Source organism: Trachymyrmex septentrionalis, unplaced genomic scaffold (genome assembly GCF_001594115.1).
Source record: "Trachymyrmex septentrionalis isolate Tsep2-gDNA-1 unplaced genomic scaffold, Tsep1.0 scaffold59, whole genome shotgun sequence".
Classification (NCBI taxonomy): domain Eukaryota; kingdom Metazoa; phylum Arthropoda; class Insecta; order Hymenoptera; family Formicidae; genus Trachymyrmex; species Trachymyrmex septentrionalis.
Window position 1 is genome coordinate 959,955 of NW_017305767.1, and position 24,461 is coordinate 984,415.

The 24,461-nt window shown below is 31.4% G+C and overlaps 2 protein-coding genes across 2 annotated transcripts in view; both read left to right on the forward strand.

Moving 5' to 3' along the window:
* Positions 1 to 10,838: 10,838 nt before the first annotated feature.
* LOC108752196 lies at positions 10,839 to 14,695 on the forward strand. The gene is made up of 4 exons (XM_018492870.1): positions 10,839 to 10,888; positions 12,777 to 12,882; positions 13,464 to 13,697; positions 14,231 to 14,695. The coding sequence occupies exons 2-4, from the start codon at positions 12,838 to 12,840 to the stop codon at positions 14,393 to 14,395; spliced, it is 444 nt and encodes a 147-aa protein (XP_018348372.1). The 5' UTR covers positions 10,839 to 10,888; positions 12,777 to 12,837; the 3' UTR covers positions 14,396 to 14,695.
* Positions 14,696 to 23,789: 9,094 nt separating this feature from the next.
* LOC108752200 (MOXD1 homolog 2) overlaps positions 23,790 to 24,461 on the forward strand; it is a 233,638-nt gene continuing 232,966 nt past the window's right edge. The window contains exon 1 of the mRNA XM_018492876.1: positions 23,790 to 23,842. The gene's annotated coding sequence lies outside the window, so the exon portion shown is untranslated. The remainder of the gene's footprint in view (positions 23,843 to 24,461) is intronic.

The following is a 24,461-nucleotide window of genomic DNA, read 5'->3' on the forward strand; positions in this document are numbered from 1 at the left end:
TTTAAAATGTTTCAAGATAGAGAGAAATTTGCATTATCGTTTTTCTGTTTAAATGTACATTTATTGCATAAAATTTGTTTTTAGGCTTATTATCCAGCATTATGGACCTGTAATTAACATTTACTTATTATTAACATATTTAATTATATTATTATTTACGATCAACACTAATACGATTATTTAATCGAACTAAAATGAATATTGCCGCTATTTTACGTAATAAAATTTATTGCTGCAGTATATTAATAAATACGGCAAAATAGTCATAAATGTGTTCTTATTCAGACCTCGTAAATTTTTGATAATAACTGCGTCGTTTGACAGAAATGATGACAATTTTTAGATAAAAGTGGTGTCTTAATGTTACACACATTTCGATCATTAAATCATTTATTTGATGTTTTAAGACGGGATTACATACGTTTGCTGGGAGGGAAGAGGAAGTAAGTAGAGGGACTACCCCGTTATATGCACGTCATATAACGCCGGCTATAAATCTGACTTTATATCTGTCTTAATAAAAAAAGGGGATATTGCGTACTTAAAGAAAGGATTATGCATCTCGTGCATCTCGTACATCGTTTATGTGCGTTTTATTATTGGAATAACCTTGTCTTTATAAACCAACGTGACAAATATCGAATTTATTCGCGTATCAATTCCGTCGCGAAAAATTATTGGAAATTATATCTTGAATTCCTCACGGCTATTATTTTTTTCATCAAAATTTACGAGTTCAATTATTTTTCATCGATATAAGTACATAGGATTTTGTCGCGCACAAAATATTGGAAGCTTTGTATAATTATCGCATCATCGCAACCTCGCATACATTTTGCTGAATATTCAATATATTAGCTGCTTAATGATTTACGCGCTTGGGATTTTTTATTACATTTTTTTTTTTAATGACGGCATTTGTAGCGTTATTTATACATTGCATTTGCAATTTGTTAAGGGAAATGTTCCCTCGGAGAAGATTAACCGCAATCTGTTAAAAATCTAATCGTTACGAGAACGGATTATATTTCTGACACGACGTCGGTTTATTGCCACTTGTATCAAGCTATCTATTTAATCACGCGGTGTATCATGGCGCAACGTCGTATCGCTACGACCGATTCTATTAATTAAGAGTACGAATCGTCTTTTTGTTTTCGGTGCGCTGCGACGCGCCGCCGCCTCGATCTAAACGATAGCTATTAATCAACGCAAAGACGATTTTGCATCGGTTCGCTGTCCTCTCCGTACAAGAATTCGGGATTTTTGTGATTTATGGCTATTTACTATATCATGTAAACACAATGCGGTCAAATTATTACAAAATTTCGCAACAATTTATGAAAAATTTCTCAGCATCTGCACTGTCAAATCTATTGAATTAAATTCAGTTAAACCTAATGTGGGTCATCACTGCTCTGAGTTATCGTTTCTTTTTTACACTAAAGCAATAGTTATATTTGACACTACAGTGTCAAATTGACACAATATAGTGTCAAATGTAATTATCGTTTTAATATAAAATACGACAATATTATATTTAGTAGAAGCAGTGGCGACTCACATTAGATTAAATTTGATACTATAAATTTAACAGTGTATTATACATTGATCAGATAAAGTACATTTATTTTTCGTGTTACAGTAAACATGAATTTATACTTTTTTTATATATTCGTTGAAATTTTTTAGTACGTTATTATTGGATTATTTATTCGTATAGTCGATAAAACGCAAATGCATTCCGTGCAATGAGTAATCGGGAAAGAAATCCAATATAATATCTTTATATAAAACATTCGTATCGATCTTGTTTTTATGCGGATTATATGTTATCGGATACACGGAAGAATGTGGTTGGCCGATTACCCGAAAAATCAATTATCGGTCGTGCATCGTGGCTTCTGCATTAATATGGATGAAGGCCGTTGCCCTGTTGCAATTGATTGCAACGGGAAACTATATGAAGTAATTGTTAAAGAATCGATATGCGGTTATCACATGATAGAAGCAAGACTGTCTGCAACTGATCTTGTTACATTGCAGTTTGGAATATAAGCTTAAATCAATTAGACTGTTGAGAGATAAACAAATTTTCATGCTGTTGGAAATTAATCACTTCCGATTTTTACAAATCGTGAATATAATCGTAGTTTAAAAACAAAAATCAAGCACTTTCCTTAAATGCCCACATAAAAAGTACAGGAATTTTAGTAGATATTTTTACATACGAATTATAAAATATATGTATACATGTATATTTATTCGAATCCAGTTGGCACAACAGTTACGGTTAATAATCAATATGCCCGCTGCTTGTTGATAGATTGGATTTATTCGGCTTTGCATTCATGGAAATTTTATGGATACGATATTGTCGCTTAAATATTTATGGTAAATAATTAACCAAAAACAATCGCCAATAAACAATTTCAAAATTAATTATTTTAGACAATATCTTGCAATATAATTAATGTTTAATGATAGGATTGAAATATTTTGAATTTGAGATAAATAATTTTTGCACACTCGATATTATATACTCACCATAAAAATCGCTCTTTTTTGATATAAATATTTTCCTTAAAAAAAAAAAAAAAAAAAAAAAACATTGCGTTTTCTATGTGTTACACCGTAACTTAAAATTCTATCGGCAAATTTTTGGCATTTCCACATTAAATGGAACTTTAAATCGTTCACCTATTCGTTATACTAAGCTTAACTTGGAAAATCATAAAATGTAGAATATATTATCGCTATTTGCTTAACCATTCGCTATGAAAGAGTCCGATTTGTAATGTGCAATCCAATTTTACGAAATATAACTCGCTGATTTTTATATAAAACGAAACGGCATTTCATTTGAAATTGATAATTTTTTAATTATTTGCAAATAAAACAGGTTAAAATTTTATTAATCGATCTGTAGCATAGATTAAAGCTTATTTAAATATAAAGGGCGCAATATATATCTGTATATTTTTCAGAGAGAATGGAGAAAGAAATTGTTATCAATTCCAATATAATAATTCTAAAAATGAGCTAGTGCTTTTTTAACTTTATGCGTTTTTACACAATAACCTTTATTCAATTGAGTAAAATAATTAATGGAAATCCAGAACTTGTTTTAAATTACACGTTCAAATTTATGTACATAATTTGTTATTAATATCTTATTTCCTAATTCACATTTCATATATAATAAAAATCAACTTTTTTATTAAGCAACGTTTAAAATATTATCGCTTATTGTGTTAATATTTATTTTTCCATGAAAAAGCTACAAAAACTTTCTATTATATTTTCATATATTGAGGTGCTTATATATGAAAACCGGCCAATTGTCTCACTGTATTCCGCGATTTTGCTGAATTTTTCATCTGGCTGCCGACCGCGAAAACTGCGACGGAAAACAGCTGCGATATCGCGAGAAACAATATCACGTCGTGTTATAAAGTGTAAAACGACGTCGCATATCGCGGATAATACACTGATATACTGTGAAAGGGGGACCCCGATTTTTATATTAATCTCCCCTCCATTCATAAGCTTACTGCGATTCACGATAGGTATACGGGGTGGCACTGGTAGGAAATTAGAAATTTATTGACTTCGCTCGTGTATCCGGGACATTGCTTCGAGGTTACGCCTTTAATCCCTTCGTTTACGAGCATCGCCATTCCATAAAGCACGATAGACGTATCGATCCTTCTATAAAGTACGGCGCATCGTTACTGAGAGCTGATCGATAATGAACGTGATTGTGAGTATCGATTATGTCCATTCACAGTCCAACAACATTGTTAAATCTTCATGTAGAGAGTTCGACATTTATTTTGAATTTTTACTAACATTTCTGAGACTATCATTCTTCTTATTATAATTACTTGATGTGACTACACCTATTCTAATTTTGATGCATTATACTGTATTGAATAGATAGGTAGTACATATGTAATTGATATGTAACGAGCTGTTATTGTATGTTTAATGTTAAACGGATGAATTTGCAGAATACATTTAACGATTTTAATTGCGGTAAATAATCTACAGCGTAAGCATTAATTAAACGGTTTCGTATCGTTGGCAATTTAACATAGTCTGCTTGAAACGCATATCCAGTAGCAACGCGATCAATTGCGGAATATTTGATTCGCTTATATTTTTTAGGTTAAACGCGCTAACATATGTGTAATTAAAGAAGTTAGAAGAACAATACGAAACGAAGTAATGTAGTAACATCCTACCCAGATAGCACTAAATATTTATGATTATTCGTTTATTATTTATAAATATTTATTATTATTCATTTTTTGAAATGTTATATAAATATTTCAAATACATGTTTTATATAAAGCTTTATTCAAAATACTATTAAAAGATAGACTAAATATTTAATGTAATATTTATGATAAATATAAATAAATATTTCTAGTAAGTATTTTTTATTTGAATTGTAATGTCTTATTAAATATTTCCGTAGCATTCACTACAAGATTTACAATAACTATTTCATAATATTTATAATAAATATTATAATCTACGCAATCTAAAACCACAAAAATATTTACAAGATATTTAAAATAAGCTTTATAAATATTTATAAATATTTTGTAAATATTTTATAAATATTGTGAGCTGTCTGAGTAATGTATCGTAAGTAAATAAAAAAGTATAAACGCCATCTCTATTAAGAAGAAAGAAAATAAATATAATTTTGTTTCTTTAAAAAAAAAAATATATAAATATTATTTACAACGCGATGTACTATGGATAAGAGGCACGTAATCTTCGAAAGTAATTATTGATTTTGCAATACATATCTGAAACAAAAACATAATTTATGCAATTATTTTTGTACGTCTGTTGTAAAATGTATACATTGTAAAGTGGAAGAAATAAAATGCAATACACGTTGCTATAACAGTTACGCAATAATCGACATGGTTAACTTCGATCTGATTTTTCAATTGATTCTGTAAAAAAAATACTCATTCGGTAGCTGCGTGTTAAACAAGACGGTTGAATTGTGCTTTTAATAATTCCAAACATCGACGCATCCGAGCATACAAATATTGGTCTTGCATTTTTATTTTTTTTTTTTCTATCACGTAGTCTGTTTTACGACTGACAGGCTTCTCATTACTGTTTCCCGCACCGCGACGAAATTGTTCGGCTATTCGGTAAACGTTACTCTTTATTGGAAATTTTCCACCTCCGATTAACGCTTCTCTCGCCAGCGTTGCGAGCTTCGATGAAATGGAGAAAAAAAAGGGGGAAGGTATCGGCCTCGCGTTTTATCTCGAAATCGAAAGGAACGCTGTAAATTAAAGTAAACGCTCCAAGTATCCTTCTTGTAGACTTAAATCATTCTTAGGATATACCAGGGATGTATCTCGCAGCCACTGAGAAAATACGAATGTACAACATTGGACTGTAGGCAGGTGCACCGATGATATTGTCGATGTATCGATATATATTTGCCTTGCTTTTTCACACTACATTTTATCTTTAGTATTGATTGTAACGTATTGATGCTTGCGAAGAGTTAAACAGAGTAGGTATCTACGCGTTGTTTAAAATCTCCAAAATTATTAAACTTAAAACGAGACAAATATATATTTTGGCGTTGAAGAGAAAGAAAGCGAAGATGGTGAGGGTAAAAAGTACAAGCGACGCGAACAGATCTATTAATAGCTTAACAAGCTTAACTATGGTTGATGCATGATATATAACTCTTGTAATTTGTACATGGGAAACTATGTTACGCTTGATCTACTGTCGTATAATATAATAACTTCACTGTCTTACATAATCAATGCATTTTCTGAGAATGCAACTGCAGTCGCACTCGAGGACATATTTCTTTAATTATTATTTAAAGAGAACTAGTTTAAGTCGATAGTAACAGCTATTTTTGTATTATACAGTCTATACCATAGCAATGCACTGAAGAAGAAAGATAAATTAATTATTACACGTTATAATAATAATAATAGTAATCCTATTTGTCCGATCTACACTTTTATCTGATTCTTAAATGAAGATGAGAAAAAAATTATTTGTATCTCTGATGTATATACTTGTATCAAAAATATCTAGCACTTTTTTTAAACTTTTTAATATACATTTATAAAAATCAAACTGCTGCAGCAATTTCCACGCGATTGAATATTTTCTCATACGAAGAATATATGCCATACGTATATTTCTGAAATGAGTTACACGCAGCCATCTATATAAGGAATATTTGTTTCTGTTTACTTACTCTCACCGTTTCTCCACACATCATTCTTTCGCGATACAAGAGTTCAGATTCATCCACTGAAATACCAGTACAAATTTTTCGACAAAATATACACTTTATTCTTACGTTCCATTGCACTCTCGCGCTCGAGAAACCGCTGGAGCGGAAGACGCAGGAGCGTAAAATACAATATTCGGGCTTGCTCGAGATCGTGTAATGTAATCTGGGTGTAAATCGCGACGGTGCGCTGCGAAATGCGAGCGGGACTGCTTGCTTGGCGCTGCAGTTCACGTATGTAGAGCAAGTGGCAGCGTTCCAAATCTCGCGAGTACGTGGGATAAACATTTCCGCCATAGGACAACCGTTTTCCAACGGCTTCGGAGGGATGTGCGCTCCACGCGATATGCTCCATAAAAGTATCAGTCCACTTGTGAGTATCTCGTGACAGTTTTTGCACGCCAACTGGCAGACATATTTGCGTAGAACAAACGTATAAAGTCTTCATGGAGAATTTCTTCATCAGAGAAATGAGAGGAAATCAATTGGTTTTAATCAATTAGAATCGAGAATGTATTGAAAGCTTTATATTAAATAATGTTTACTATTTAATTATTATTATTGAACAAGCAAAAGCGATTTCTATCATTTCTACTTTGCCCTTTTAAAACTTGCTTCTTTATTAAGCTGTTTATATTCTATTATATGTTATTAAATGGGTAATAATATCGAAAATATTACAGAGAAAAGAAATGAGACCATTGACTGTTTTGATATAAAACTGATATAAGACTGATATATTTCAAAATATTAAAGTTTCTTATTCTACTACAATTTTAGATATTAAATTTAGGAGTTTACAACGCACTTGTTTGCACAATCACGTCATATATAAGAACAATCTCTGAACTCGTTCTAGTGATTTAGACATTTTAACGTTACGCATCATTTCTTCCTGTACTGCAAACTGTCAGAAATTTCTGCGACACTGCTTTAAAAATAGTAAATTTTCAAGTTTCATCCACGTTTATATTCGAATATATTCGTTTCTTCTTGAGACGTGAAGTTTAGAAGTATAAAGTATTTCTGTGAAAATATAATGTTATTTAAAAAATTTACTATTTAATTTTTAGTTGAAATTTATGGTGGTGAGATGGTATTAACGTTAATGTGAATTGCATTGAAATTGAAGCAAATTAAATAGAAACCCACTTTCTTTTTTCTGTTATAGCTTTGTTATAAAAGCTTCATTTTAAGCAAAATGTTTGAATCTAGAATGATTTCGAGACTCTTTTGATTTAATGATTTGTACCTTGTTATCTTCAAATAATTAAATTTTCGGATGACATTTGGAAATTACGTTTGGTTCGTCGTTTATGGAATTACGCGGTAATGAATCGATATTTGAGATTGAGCATGTAGAATAGATGGGATTAATATTCAATGGAGATTTGATATTCGACAGCTATTAAATCGATTCTCGTTCAAATATTGACACATAGCACGTGATCATGAAAGAAAACTTGCATAAATCGTACGTTACAATGAACTAAAGTCGTCTAGGTTTTTACTCATTATTACAAGAAAAATGAGGAATTTATTAAGTAAAAGTAATTTGAGCAATACGGATATATAATAAAATTGATAGCAATATTATTGCATGTAAATTGATAATTACTCTGATTGAAAATATTAAAAAAAAATGATTCTTTGGTGATATTTTTAAATTTTAACATCTGTCTGCAAAATACAAACTTGTATAAAATTTTGTTTAATTTAATAAGTAATCTCGTTGTAAACAATTTATATTAGGCTTTTGGTCTAATTTATATAAATCTATTTTTGAATGTATAAATATACATTTAGATAACTATTGTTTCTTTCTATTCACTATAAATTTTAATTTTGTTCAAATGAAGATGGTTTCAGAAAGATGCAGAAAGAGAGATAACAATTTTTGCAGTAACTTTTGAGTCTTTTTTTTTAGACACGTTAGTTGTGAACTCGTATGAGAATTCACAAGGCATTACACTGAGCTACAGGCGAACTTGAGTACTTCACAGGCACTAATCACACTAACTGGTCATGATCGGCAAACTTTTCGAACGATTCTTGTTCCTCGTCGTCAGCCGACCGAACGATTCGACAAACGTGGGAACGACCGGCTCGCGCAACTAATGGAATTATAGAACGACGATTCTCCGCCGATCTCGTAACGGACTTAGAAGCTTGCGAACTGTATCCCACAAATACTATCGATGAAACTTTTCAGACTTTCTCCACTAGAGTTTTGACATCTCGATAATGCCATTTCTGCGCATTTTCGTCGTTACGAAGTAATTAAAAATTTACTACTTGAGTGCTGATTCGCGATAAAATCACTCCCTAATATATTTAAGTGTCGATATCAATTCCGAGTAAAGAATTAAATATTTTCTTACATTATTTTCAATAGTAATACAATAGGAAATATATTTTTTGTCTTATAATTGATCAAAGGCAATTTCAAAATTACAAAGTAAAAAATATACTTTTTATTAAGGTGGTTCTTTAGTAAATCGAGTTACCATAGAAATGTCTAATTTTATTATACTGAAGTTGAAGTACCAAAATAAATTAATGTGTGCAAAATTCTACGGTAGGTTAACGATGAAATAAGAGAGAAAAAAAATATTGAAGATGTAACCTTTCACGTATAATTTAGTGACTTGCGGATACTTCTTTGACTAACTGCACACAAATCTTACATTGACTTTTCTAAAAAACGACATTATAATAGTTTAAAAAATTACGATTTTAATGGTAACAAAAAAGTAATAGGTCAACGGCCATCTTCTTGAAAGAGATTTACGTGCATAAACTCGCATATCTGGAGACACAGTAGTGTCTCGGCGCTAATAAAACAATGAAAATTATCTAGGTACCAGATTCACCAGTTAAAGGATCGCACACTATACTATTAATGTATTCTTCTACATCTAAAATCTGATTGAATGATTTTGGTAAAAGAATACACCAATGACAGCGAGCGCTCACTCAACTGTTGAGTCTGCTGAACGCAACCTGTAAGATCTTGCGCACAATAGAAGGAATAAGGAATAAAGAATAACGATTTCAACCTATCAGAATAACCTATTGGATATATCGGAATACACGGTTTTGAATAGGTTGAAATCATTATTCTTTATTACTAATTCCTTATTTCTGCTATTATGCGTAGCCTCTTACAAGGAATAAGGAATTAAGAATAAAGAATAATGATTTCAACTTGTCAGAAACAGCGTATTCAGATGTATTGAATTATGTGTTCTTTAGTTTAATACGGATTTATTTGTTGTAGAAGTTTAGTGCATAAAAGTGTACAAAGGGACATGCAAATACAGTTATAAAGATAAATCACCAACCCTCATGCTTGAAATCGTGTACTATGTGCAATTCCGTCATTTTGATTAGCATTTTTTTTTAAATCAATTGCGATACTTTATCAACTTTTCAAAAATTATTACGTAAAAATTATGGAATGACAGCTTTAATGCTCTGGCAAAAATCATTATTTTTCGAAAAAAACTATTGTACCAAATCAAAAATTAAAAATTAAAATCAAAATGATACCGACTTAATTAATTAAGATATATATTGTATTAAAACTAAAATCTAAGTGATATTTTACTTTGTTACTCAACTCTATTAATATGTATGTCATTCGTATAAAAGATTATAATAACTAGTGCCAAGTTAAATTCTACAAAATTTTATGTATCATTCGTACAAAAGATTATCTTTTTAAAAAAAGGTAAAAAAAGCGCTAAGAATATACCTGCTTCTCGAATCTAATTGATACGTATCTTTTTATTATTCCAACTCAAATAGTAGCAGTTTTAATTCTCTTTCAAAAATATTCTTATTGAAGGTTCTCTTATTCCAACCTAAATAATGGCAATTCTAATTCTCTATCAAAAATTATTATTCTTCGAAAAAAAAAATTAATGTACAAAATTAAAATCTAAATGATATAATCTTAACTAACTAAGTTAAATTCTATCAAATTAAAAAGCAAAATACAAGTGATATCATCTTTGTTATTTACTTAATTCTCTAGTGATATGTATTATTTATACATATAAAAGATTTGGTATCAACAACTGAAAATAATAAATTAAAAATAATTTATCCATAGAATAATTTAAGATCTTTAAAATTGATCTCTTGCATTTTTTTATATGATTAATGGTTTTTGTGATATATTAATTTGAATGTTTGCATGAGCGACGTTTTTTATGAATTTCTGCAACTTACAAGCGTGAATCATTTCATAAAAAAAGATCTAAAATTGTTTTTTGTGAAATTAGTACACGTGTCTCATATTGTTATCTATAAATAATCAGCAAATTAAAAAAAATTAAAAGTGATAATGTTTCAAAGGACGCTCAGTTTGACGTAGAATGACTTAAATACGAGTGTCCTTGTCATGTGTAGTCAGACATTTGCGACATCGGCGATTATCAGTCACGTAATTAAAGGTTTGTGTAAAGAGGAAGCGAAGGGTAGGGCGTAATAAATAAAAACGCGGCGGTTAAACGATAATGTGAACATACATTTCCGGAACATCGTTGGTGCCACGTAGATTTTGTACTGAAAACTCAGGTAATGTCAAATCGCTTGTCTTGAATTAAGAAAAATCTTGTTATAGTCATCTTCATAGATACTGGAAATATAGTCAAAATTATTAGGGCTTATAAAATTCATAATTCTTAGTAGAGATTCTAGGACAATGTCTAAAAAAAAGCTGAGTAAAAATAGAAAAAAGGGAGCAAAAAGAAAAAGGGAAAAATAGTGATAATAATTGTGAGAAATAAAGTGAGGACACATCTAATACAAGCTAGAAATTAAATGCCTATACTGATCAAAGCTAGATCTTTAATGTTTAAATAATTCAATGTGAATTATATATATAGATACTATATATGTATGTACATGCATATATAGTATCATATTTGTAGTCATTCGAACTGCGCGTCAAATTGATTTTCCAGACTTATAGAAGCAATTAAACTACTGTAATAATAATTATGATTTTAATGTTCTCGTCTGAATTTGATTATCAATAGAGATAATGACTGTAGAGAAAAAAAATCGTAACTTGCAACAATATATATAAGATATATAAGTATGCATACTCTTATTTATATAATAAAATCAACAATTTAATCATATATTATCCAAATATTTATGTTAATAATCGCAAATTTATATCAACTTATATCAATTGTCGATAATATCAGCGTTTTTCAATTATTACCGGGTTCTCAAAGCCCTTTTTGTATGGAAACTTTGTTCAGGTTCTTAATAATATCTCGTCGGTAACATGATGTATCAATTCATCCTTCTTTAGTATTCAATGAACAAGGATAAATGATACATCAAGCTCTTTATGTGTAATTCGGAATACATTCTATATCCTATTCTTGTTTTACTAATAAATGATAAAAAAAGAATGACATGATAGCGCTGATATTGTCGATATCGCTCCCTGAATGCAGTCTTAACTGAATTTCTTGTACAATTTATTTTTTTTTATCTTTTCAACGTGAAGACGAACTATATATTACAATTTAACTTGATGCCATTTATCGATATTAAATCCCATTACTATTAATATGAAATTTTATCATCCAAATAGTACATACTAAATCTTTTATACAAATGATGCATATTACTAGAGATAAGTAAATTATATTGTATGTCCTTCACTGTACAGTATGAAATTAACATTGCATTAACAGAATTTAACTTGGCGCCACAATTGTTGATATCAAATCTTTTATATGGATCATTCTAATTATATGAATCATACAATATATGAATCATATATATCTCATTAGAGTTATTCAAAGATTTGTGATACTTGGAATTCAAAATAGGAACATAATAATTTTAACAATTTTTGAAGGATAATTAAAGGTATTATTGCTTGGATTGAAATAAAAAGACCTTCAATAAAAATATTTTTAAAGAAAAATGAAAGTTACTATATTTTTTTTTTTTTTGGTTGGAATAAGAGAGTAATAAAATTTAATAACTTGCCACCAGTTGTTGATATTAAATCTTTCTTTAACTTGATATTAGTTGCTGATACCATATCTTTTTTTTTTTTAAGTTAAAATTACTATTACTTTTTTTGCGAGGTTGAAATAAAAAACTTTCAATAAAAATACAAAAAGATACATAACACTTATTGTTAGTAAAAATAATATATTTATACAGAAAAAGAACCATTTTAACAATTCCAGTTACGTATTCATATATGAGAAATGTGTAAATTATCATTAAAAAAAATCAAATTAGACGGAACATGGATTTGTAATAATATATCATAAAAATAAATTATAAAACTCTCTTTTAAGTAAAACATTTTCTTTGTTACTACTATTTTTTACTTTGGTTAATTAAAGTAATCGCATATTGACGCAAGCAGTTTGATAAGTAAATTTACAAGTTGGAAGTGAATATCTTATATAAACGCAAATTTTAGGTGAAAAAAGGAGTGTTATTTCAGAAGTCTCAAAAAATAATACGCAAAAATTAGGACAACAATGACAAAAATTATAATCACATATTGCATCATTGCAGCTGTTTGCGTAAATTTTTTAATTCTTGAATCTAAAACAATGTATTATTTAAATTATAAAAATTTAATATTTATCAAGAATTGTAAAAAAAAAAATTTATTTGATATTTATTTTATAATTTACATATAAATATATAAAGTAACATTGTGTGTGTGCAAGTGAAAGTTTTTTTTGTTTTTCGGATATTTAAAATAATTATGCATATATTACATATTTTACTTTTTTATTTATATTATATATTGAAAATATATTATAGTAGAGTTAAGGTACAATAAAATATTTTAAAGATTTGTATGCACTTCAAGTAAAATTGATCAAACTCATTTTATTAACTATATTATAGTTTTATTAATGAAGAAGAGAGATTTGCATTGAAATTCTTTGAAATACACAATGTTGTTCCACTACTATTATATTTTCAGAGTAAATTTTAAGAAAAAAATTATATTTGTGTACACACACACACACACACACACACACACACACACACACAAAATTAAGTCTTAATTGTATTATTAAAAAAATTAATTTTATAGAAAAATAGCAATATTTAAAAATTGCATATTGCTAATTTTTGAAATTTCATATAGTTAATAGATGGACTTATAGCACGCCAAACAGAACGTTCAAGAACTAACCCATATACTAATACGAGTATGCGTAACAATTTTCAAGAAATTTTCTATAACATGCACAAGTGCATTATTAATTCGACTGAAAATGAAAACTTTATGAATACTATGCAAAATATAAAAGAGAACTCTTGCAATATTTTATATTGTATTCGAGACTTTCCTAATAATTTTATACCATCATGCTTCAGTGTAAGTAATTTAATTAATTTTGATTTACTTTAATTCTTAAACATTCTTTTTATAATAATTTATAAATATTTTTATAATAATACAAAACTTTTTGATAATGTTATAATAAAATGTATTCTTGCATTCTAATGCGTAAAAATGTTTACACAAAACTTGATTAATACGTTAAATATATATATATATATATATCGATTTGCTTGTCTTTTCGACAACATCGGAGTAACATTTTCACTATTAAATCCACATTTCGTTTAAATATTATTTAATATATTTGAATTATGCAAATTTTCATGTACAGTTACATTTATTATATTTTAGAAATTACTTCATTAATATTAATTATATTTTTATTAAGAGTTACAAATATTATTTTATTCAAGTTTTATATATATTTTTTTAAATTTATTAACGTCGATCACACTAGGTCGGCGATGAAAGTTTAAGTGTTTATACGTGATCAGCACAGTATTTAACGTGTTAAATTATAATTGTTCAAAAAACTTTTTAAAAGAATTTTAACATATTTTTTTCAGATTATGAGCAACATGTCTTCCCAAGGAATACCAATGATGAATGCAATGCAAAATATCATTGAAACAATCTCCAACATAACTAAGTGTTTGGAAATAGAAATTAAGAAATTATACAAAAAGTTATACGAAATCGTAGAACAAAATTTCCAAAGTATGTGTACATAATTTCAATTATAAATTATTTATGGGTCAATATAACTCTATTTTTACCTGCATTACAATATACATAAACATATATGTATAGTATAAATTTAACTTCGAAAAGTAAACATAATCTCATATCGTATTTGTTCGATAAAGATGCAGCTCTTGATTTACTACCGTATATTCCACACTATTTCATTAAGATATACACATAGTTTTAATATTTTCCAAATTATACAGATATTTGTAATTATGGGTAAATCCTGGTGAGGCAGCCCAAGTTTTCGACTGTACTAAAGAACCACCTTAAAAGAATAAAAATCAAACATAATGTGAATCATGAACGTCTTAATTATTTTTTAAATGTGCATTTGATAAAATTTCCGGTGAGATCGACAAGATATTGCGATATCACTTACAACTTCAATCAAAACGTAACGTTCAAAAGAGTGTTTGTGTAACCGATATAACATTCAGCTCTAAAATTCACACCTCCTGTTAGCATCGGGGATCGTTACCGGCTCGACCGGCGTTATCTGGGGCACGCATCTCCCGTGCTAATGCAATACATGCGCCAGTGTGACGATATATTGGTCGAGTAAAAATATACGAGAGCTCTAATGGGCGCCAGTCGTACCGGGGTCTACTGCTAGGGGTGAGAAACCGGAAAGTGACCACGTGCACAGCTCCGCGTCCGGTACGGGTTGGCCTGTATTTCTGCTCCTTCCCGAAGGGAACGTTGACAAGAAGACCAAATGAAAGTCCGGCGAGGAAAAAAGAGGGACAAAGTTTTCTCGAACCGATACATAGTAAAACGTGTTCGTTTTTGTTAAATTTTTCCTGTGATAACTGTGGTTTCTTTTTTATTATGTCTACCTTTAAACTATATATGTTTGAGAATAATTCTTGTAATTCTTTTCAATATTTTACAAACGATACTTCATCTTTGTGCAACTTATAATTTGCTAAATATGTAAGAAAGCTCCAAATACGACTAGATATTTGATGTCTAATAATATTCCTATATAAATTTTAAATATATCTTTTAGTTATACAGGGTTAGTTGTCCCCAAAAAATCGTCAAATATTTCATGGGTAAATAGAACGAACTAAACTGAGTCGAAAAATTCTCTACCATTTTGCAATTTTTGCATTAACAAGATATTAATTATTAAAAATTGTCGAAAATTGGTCTTCAATAATTTTATACTCAAATACTATTAATTTAAAAAAAAACTGCTAGAAACAAAAATTGTTTATTTTCCTCATAGAGCACTAAGAATTTTTTCAGAATTTTTTATCAACTGTTTAGTACTGTATTTTCTTATTTTCTAACATAAAAGAAAATTCTGAAAAAATTCTTAGAGAAGAAAATAAACAATTTTTGTCTCTAGCAGTTTTTCTGTAAAGTTAATAGTATTTGAGTAAAAAATTATTAAAGACCAATTTTCGGCAATTTTTAATAATTAATATCTTATTAATTATTACGAAAATTGTGTAAAATAGTAGAGGACTTTTCGACTAAGTTCAGTCCGCTCTATCTGCTCATAAATTATTTGGCGATTATTTTGGGACACCCTGTATAAACTGCATGCAGATTACTGTTGAATTTACAACGCACTTACACATTATAGTTATAATTTTACAAATTAAATTGATTTTTTATTAGATAAAAATGCTACTAGAATCTTTAAAAAATACTGTAAATAATTTATATCGTAATTATTTTTTCATATACGTATATAGTTATAATTTTAATTTAATTAAACTATTGAAAAAAATTGATTTAAAGTTATTAGAAAATTTTGTCACAGTTTGTAATAATGCTCTTTTGCAGCACGCTATAATACGATTTTCGAATATAATCCTTAAGTTCGATGTAACCGCAGCAGCATAGACATGCACTTGCGGTATACTCGAATGAATGGAATCGAAGTCCAGCCTCCCTCTACTCGACCTTCGTTAGATGTAATTAACGATTTAGCAGATTACGTTTAGGGATAATGTCGAGAATTACTGCAGTTAACTCTCATTTAAGCGCTTATCGATGTAGCGGTATGCGACGTGTTTAATTAAAATATTATTTAATAATAAATATAGTATATATAAAGTAATAAATTATATACAAAATTCTTTTTTTTCTCTTTATTGGATATAAAATAATCTTTAAATTCTTAATGTTTTTAATAGAAATTTAATAAAAAATTTGAGGTTTGATAATTAAGTCTAAAATTCTGTTAAAACATAATCAAGTTAAAATTAAACGAAGAGCAAAATGTTGTTACTTATTTATATTCTCGAAATTTAATTCACACGAAATAACTTTCCCAATTGTACTTGCAACTTAAAAAGTATTTTTTAGATAAAAGGCGATTGATCATATAAATAACTTATATTTGATGTTTGTCAAGTACGTTATAGATTATCTCCGCAGGATATTATGTCGCATTAGAGACATCTTATGAAAAGTAAAGTTTCGTTATGTGTCGTGTATAACAATCGTTCCATTCAAACTTCCACTAATACCAAAAACATACTGACCTTACTTCAGAAATCTAATAAAAATCGAGCTGCGTGATGCAACTAGGCATAAATGGAGCTCTCCAACTTTCGAAAACTGAAGTCGTAATTTTTTACCTGCTGAGCAACCCGTATCTAACTCGTGTCGTCGTGGTAGAAAAAAAAAAACTAAAAAGGACTGACAGCAAGGTCAGCTCAAAATGGGAGTTGAAAGCGTAAAAAAAGTATCCCTTTAAGTGCGAAACCGTGAACATGCTGTCGTTTCTGAAGTTTCACAGTTATCAATCGAGAGTTATAACTGTATAATTAGTGTCCGAGCCGTTACTGTCCTCAAGTTTTTTTATTCGAAACTAGGCACTGTTGGTTAGTGCGCAAATATGATCGATGGCAAGTATGACAGCTCTCTCGGGACTTGCGAAATTCATTTGTTCCGGGATGTAACGTAATGAATTGATAGAGTGCTCACGACATGTTGCGTATCTATGCAGGCTATATGGAGGATACTTGTAAATTAATGCAGATGAGCAAAATGAGGATTTTATTTGCGATTATAAAATGTTACGTTACCAATTATAAAATGAAATTTTAATTCAGAGGTAATATCGATAAATAATTTTTGTAATAATATTTACTTGTTTACAGTGACAAGATAAAAAGCGCGAATTTAAATGTTGTTTTCATCGACGTATGAATATGCAATGTAATTTTAGAAACTACAGCAAATGTTTTATTATCCATATTTAATTATGATGCATTAAAGTTATAACATTTATTTTCGTTTCTTGAATTTGAATAAAAATATCTCGTAATATAAAACTCTGTAAATTGCTATTTTTACAGTGAATATGATCGTGGTTCAAGAGAAGGATCAGGTTTTCGAAAACATATGTCCACCGGACACATGTTCGTTTAGCATTGTCAAGTTTAAAGTACACGTGAGAGCGACAGTCGGTCTCCAAGTATTTGCGCCAATACTTATTTGCGGCTTATGAAAATTTTAAGTCCCATAAATCACGAGTTATGGAGCTGATGTAAATTACGATTATATTACCGGATTTTACTGCGTCCAAGAACGTCTCGATAATCCGGTACTGTCGCATCGTAAAAGCGAAAGCAGGGAATCGTTACAAGCGGAAATTTTACGGTCGACCGATCAGTAATAATTTGAAGCTTGTGTGCGTAGGAGATTCAAGGTCATCTCCAATACCGTTGATGATTCAGCAGATTGATGATCTATTGTGGCAATTATAAAGACGTAAAATCTTGGCCACAATCATTTCATACATTATTATAATAACAATTAATTATATAACAATTAAATAGATCAAAAAAACCTGTTGTAACTTGATGTAGAATTACACTGTAGGTATAAATTTATCATCGCTTTAGTGAAACTAAACTATGTATTTAAAATATTGAAGTTCTATCCTCAGAGATTGACTATATAGAAATGCAAATATTAAAACTTATGAAATTTAATTTCTCTGTTAACAATATATGTAGCACATCGATAGTCTGACTAATTAATAAGAATAATTCAAATATGTGTAAGTATTAATTTAGAAATGTTAAATTTGTATCTATTAACGAAAATATTTGATATCGAATAAATTCCGTATCTATTCATAATTGTGCATTTATCACTTTTCTTCAGTATTTAAAATATTTATACCAAATGTCGAAATATCGTATTTATAATTACGGATTTGCTTTATAAAAATGTGCGTTTAAAAATTATAACTTTAAGATAATCTGTACTACACATGACACTCTGACGTATATTCGATAGTGTCAGTTAATACTAAAATTATTTCGACTAAGAGGAATTATATGTGTGTGGCAGTGCGGCTTTCTTGTCGTGGCATATAATAATGTGACAGCTTTGTTAACAAAATAGACTAAATTCGCGATATTATTAATAATCGCAACAATGAAATTAATGCCTTTGTAAAATTTTGAATATATCAAATACTTATGATAAAATAGAATTTATTTATTCAGAAACACCGTTATTGATTCCGTGTTCTAAATCTACGAGTGTCGAAATAATAGCAGCATGATTTTTCGCGTATGATTAACATATGTCGCCTTATTGCGATACACTTCTCTAAGAGCTTCGCTAAAGGCAAGTATCTCATATTGTCTACCAGGAAACTTAATCTTCAGCTGCTGCTTCCAGGCGAATGAGGTTTCATTAAAAAAATCCAATTTTTGAGAGCGACTATGCTCAAGCCAAGGGGCAAGAATTAAATTCTACGTGCTTCTTTTTTTGCTTGCGGCAGCGCGAAATTTGATGGGCTCAGAAGGAGATCCTCCCGATACGGATAGTATCCTAGAGTGCGTAAAGAGGCTGATATTAAAAGAGGAAGGAAAGGCATAAATGATAGAGGGACGGCTATCGTCCTAATTCCTATCGAATCGATAAGAATTATTTGAATTACAATACCTCACATTTACAATGAAATACATAATGCATTGCACGTTACTTTATATCTCGTTAACAGTACTGATACGAGTTATTTATTTTAAAAGTTGATAAAGTCTATTTTTTTTTAACACAATAAACATTAACGAAATAAAATTTTTATAACGAATATTATTTCAGTTTATAAATAAATAGCTTTTAATGTAAATTTACGAAAATTTTGAATATATCAGTGAAGTTTTAAATTTACATTTTGATATATATGATCACTAGAGGGAAACTTCAAAAGGATGTAGATACAAAAACGAGATGTGTATTTTAAAGCGTAACTATCTTTATTAGCTTTGGCGACATAATCTATTTATTAAAGCGATACAAGGCGGTATATTTCAATTTCGCTGATCTCACTGAGGCAATCATGTAAATTATGTATAAGTATATAGATAAATAGATATGTTAGGTCCCTTAGGATATGCGATACACACTTAAGGAATGAGATAGCACCGTCGATGACTATGACTAATGACGTTTACTTCGCGGTACTTCTGCTGGTACGGCACTCACTCTTATGGGACGCGCAATACCTCAAAGTAAGGGGATCTACATGCACAATTAATTGCCGGTTAATTGTGGCCGGCGTGATGCGGGCGCCATGGTGGAAATTGGCGTAACTTCGTGTGGCACGTGAACTCGTTGCGCGTATCGAATTTATGCGTGTTGCTCGCAGTGGAAATGGAAATGTCACTCGCGTCGACGCCATTTGTCGAATGGGAAAGCTATGAAAAGTGTCTTGCAAATAGTGGTAATATACAATTACGCGATCGTACCAAAATTCATTCTGCAAATATGCAGTAATCCCAGGCGACTACAGTTTTCATCGTAATGAAAGGAATTTATAAGCAGGCTCGCAAATTAATCTAGTTGTGTTGAAATTTCAATATATCGAGCGTAAATCAATTTTCGCTGATGTGGAAATTTCTCTCGCGGTTGTATCGGGATTGCAATTGTTATTTTGGAATAACAGTTTGCCTCAAATAATACCCTTTTTTTTTTGCTGACAATACGATACACAATAAACATTAACTAGCAAAATAGATATTAATTATTTTAGCAAACGTATAATAGTAAAAAAATAATAAAATAGTTATCCGGCGCTCTCTTGTATTTTCATTATAGTTTTTATTAGATTTCCGTACTGAAAAAGGACTCGGGTCCGCAATCGAAATATTTGCAGTTAACTATGTAGGTAAATAAATAGATTGCACAATTGTTTGCGAATTATATCTTATAGCATCACAAATACAGAGAAAATGACGTGAAGGTCTCTTAAAGAGATGCCCCCTTATCTCTCGGAAACTAACTGTTGCACTTTATCACTATTGATAAAAACACGATCCGTTTAGCTAATTAAAGAGGTAAAAACTCGTAATTTATACTCTCTGAAATCCTTCGAGTGAAATCTAATTTTAAGGAGTGACGAAGAGTGACAATTGAGCAGATAAAGAATAGAATCAATTATCAGTTTTTAAGCGTGAGAGTGAGGATATTTGTAACTTTTTTCTATACAATATTAGTTAAAAATAAATTCTCTAAATGCAGAGATAAAATTTTTACGATTTTCTTTTGCAAATTGCATAGTTTAAATAATAGTGACTATATTTTTGATGATATTACATTGTTTTACATGTTAATAATTTCTTAAATCAGTTTTGTTTATATTCTTTTCTTCCTTATTTTTACATAACACAATTTTTTTAAGTATAAAATCGGGGTTTGCACACACACACACACACACACACACACACACACACACACACACACACACACACACATAATAAACCGACACACCTGTCTGTAAAATAGACCATAAGCTTAATCTTTATAGTGTTGCGTTATGTCAAATATCCCTTGGAGCTGAAAGTAATCATATATTTATAGCAAAGAAACCTTAACAAACGAAACTGTCGCGTGTTTGGCAGAATGATATATAAGATATGCATATAAATAAATAAAACACGTCTAATATGAAAATAAATAGATTTTTATGTACATTTACTCGTAGGTATTTTGTGTAGATAACTGCTATGAAAGAAAAAGAATAAGAATGACATTAATGTCTACTATATTAGTTTTGGGATCCATTTTATCAGACGCTCATTTTTGTTTATTTCACGAAACAATTAATTATTGGAAAATTGCAAAAAGTATTATGAAAAACTTTTATATTATTTGATATGAAATACATTTTTTAGTTTATATTCCGAAAATTTTATTTGTAGCTTTCGTTTAAAAAATATTGCCCGAAAACAAAGTAAAGGTAATACGTCACGGATATCGATGACCTTCGTCTATTATTTACACATTAATAACCGAAAAGGTACTTATAGGTAGATTTACATTTGATTTATTTTTGAAGAGTCACCATTAATCAGAAGAGAGTCATTACAAAACTATTTTTATTTTAATAAAATAATTCTTTAAGAAGGCAAATTCGCTCGAAATTGTATCTTTATTGATCGTGATAATCTTACTAGAAATTTTTTAAATATGCAACTTCAGTTCTATGTTAGAAATGTTCGGCGTTCATTATCGCAAACGACAGTTGTGACATCAAAATGTTAAATAAACTATCAATTTCTCATCTTGTATCGAAATGAATTGCGAAAATGACTCGTACTTGGCTTCACTCGATGGAAATTTCTTTCTCGACTTTGACCATCAGCAGCACGTTAAAATCCAACGGTCAAAGAGTAAAAAAAGGAGCAACACTCTTTTTCTCGCTGCAGCCCGCTTGCTCGCGAGTATGATAAAGAGATCTTCCATCTTGCTCGTCTCACCCCAGCTTGATCCGAGAAGAATAGCACGAGTGGAAGTGTCGAACATGTGCCCGGGATTGGCCGGTGCACTTTCTCGGCCGTGGAGAACTCCAAGGAGTCAGGTGCAAGGATGTACATGCGCGCGAACGTCGAAATATTTCTGAAAGGAACGGCTGGTCAGGACGCGGAGGGGGTGGACTGTGGGGGTGGGAGATGGGAGAGATCCGGAAAGTCCTTGGCAAAAGGTGCAACCCCCAGAGCGCGGTTTCTTGAACAGAAACCAGAGAGAGAGAGAGAGAGAGAGAGAGAGAGAGAGAGAGCGAGAAAGAGAGATAGATAGATAGATAGATAGATAGATAGAAGTATGGTTGATCGTGTGCGCTGCCGGTTGAAGAGAACGGGGGTAGTCGTTCGGTCGTTCGTACGTGAAGGGTCGGTGTTAGGCAGTTGGAACATGGCATAGTGGCGCGGGAAGGAATAGGCAGAGAGAGGAACCGACCACCGTTGGAATGCGAGCGGAAAGAGGACGACCGAGAGTTGGGTGAGAAAGGGAGAAAGAGGGCGAAAATCGAGAGCGACAGGATGGGAGAGTGGGAGAGAGAGAGAGAGAGAGAGAGAAAGAGAGAGTAGGAAGAAGAGGAACAGTTCCCGAAGAAGGAGGCAGAGATGGATGAAGGAAGAAGGAGAAAGAGATACAGAGAGCCCAGAGTTGGAGTGAGCGGGAGAGAGAACGGGGAGGACGAAGGATAGAGATCCATGGGGGATGGTGCGCGCGTAGGGTCGCGCGCGCGACAACGAACGTGGGTGTTCTCGAGAGAGAAGGGGGGGCAGTGCGAGAGAGAGAGAGAGAGAAAGAGGGAGAATGGTGGGAGAGAGAGCAGTAGGAGAAAAGCGGTGGGGATTCCCTAGGCCGAGGAACCAGTCGGGTCCCGGCTTCAGGTCGCGGCGGCGTTCAGTTTACAGGCGGGTGCCGTGGCGCGCGGTTGGCCTGTTTGAAGCGTATCGTATCGGAGTGCGTGTTTTCTCCCTGAGAGAAAGAGAGGGAGAGGAAATCGAGAAAGAAAGAGTCGATTGAAGAATCGATTGAAGAATCGATTGAAGCTTCGAGATCGTCCAATTCAGACGAGGAAGTGATAACGGAGTTTTCGGCGTAATCACTTGATCTGAGGAACGACGAGGGTTGCCCCGTCAAAATCTCGGCTCCAATCCGACGGACGTATTCGCGGACCTCTCCGTTCGGTTCGTGAGAAAACAAGTTGGAACGAATGATTTTTCCTCCGCGAATCATCGGTTCGATGGAAACCTATCGATCGTAATTACAGTGGATAGTGCGGTATCTGATCGCGCGCAAATCCGGAGCCGCAACTTTCATAGCGTCGCGACGACGGACGTCAGGCAGGGAGACGAGAGTGACGCGCAGATAAACAGGATCGAGAGACGCGAAGTGGTTGGTCTTATCACCGCGTGCGACTCGCTACTCGAGAGAGTTTATCGGCTTCGTAGTTACAGAAGGGCGTAATCGAGGCGCTCGTAAAGTGAGTGAGTGACAGTGGCGGAAGTGTGTGATCGCCAGGGCGGCGGATGATAGGTTAGTTCTTACCACGACACGGGTGTGTATAACGGCGGAGGATCACCGATTCCCCGAGAGCGACGCTCATCGAACTCTGAGACTACGGGGACATCTCTCGTCGTCGATATTTCTGAGTGGTGAGTTATTCTCTCTATATATGAATCATAAAATTTCGACGAATGGTACGAACACGACAATGGAACGAAATCTGAAAAAAAAAAAAACAAAAGAAAATAGAGTCCAAGAACTGTTTGAAAAGCATTCGAGAGATTAGATAGCGTTAATGTTTTTTCAAGCGTTACTAATGGTGTGGCTATTTTCTTTTTTTCTGTCTCCTAGCTCATAAATTTAACGTATTTTTCTTAACAGTTCGAGATTTTCAGAATATTGCTTCACGTTTATTTTAACAAGTTTAATATTCAATAAGGGCGAGAGTGAAAATCCTGCGCGGTAATTCGTGCGTTGTAATTTAAATAATAAAGTAAATGGTATTTAAAATTCTTACATCGTTTAACAAGACGTTCGACTGGATTCAAGCCATTATTACGTTTTTAATTTAGTGTTTATACGCGAGACCTGTAAAAATGTAATAAATATGTGTCCGTCTTCATTTATTTGGATAAAAAAATAAACACTGATATTTACGTATTTAAGTTTTTGCAAAATAACGTTGGTGTAACCGGGCTTAGGACATAAATACGTTAAAGTAAGATTGATACGTAAAAAAAAACAAATACATTTATTATGATTTCAACG

What these genes read in the sequence shown, in the direction of transcription:
- LOC108752196 (XM_018492870.1), top strand. Translation starts at nt 12,838, where the DNA reads ATGACAAAAATTATAATCACATATTGCATCATTGCAGCTGTTTGC. An exon ending in GCATCATTGCAGCTGTTTGC is followed by an intron (nt 12,883 to 13,463) that starts GTAAATTTTTTA and finishes AATTTCATATAG; the next exon opens with TTAATAGATGGACTTATAGC. An exon ending in TTATACCATCATGCTTCAGT is followed by an intron (nt 13,698 to 14,230) that starts GTAAGTAATTTA and finishes TATTTTTTTCAG; the next exon opens with ATTATGAGCAACATGTCTTC.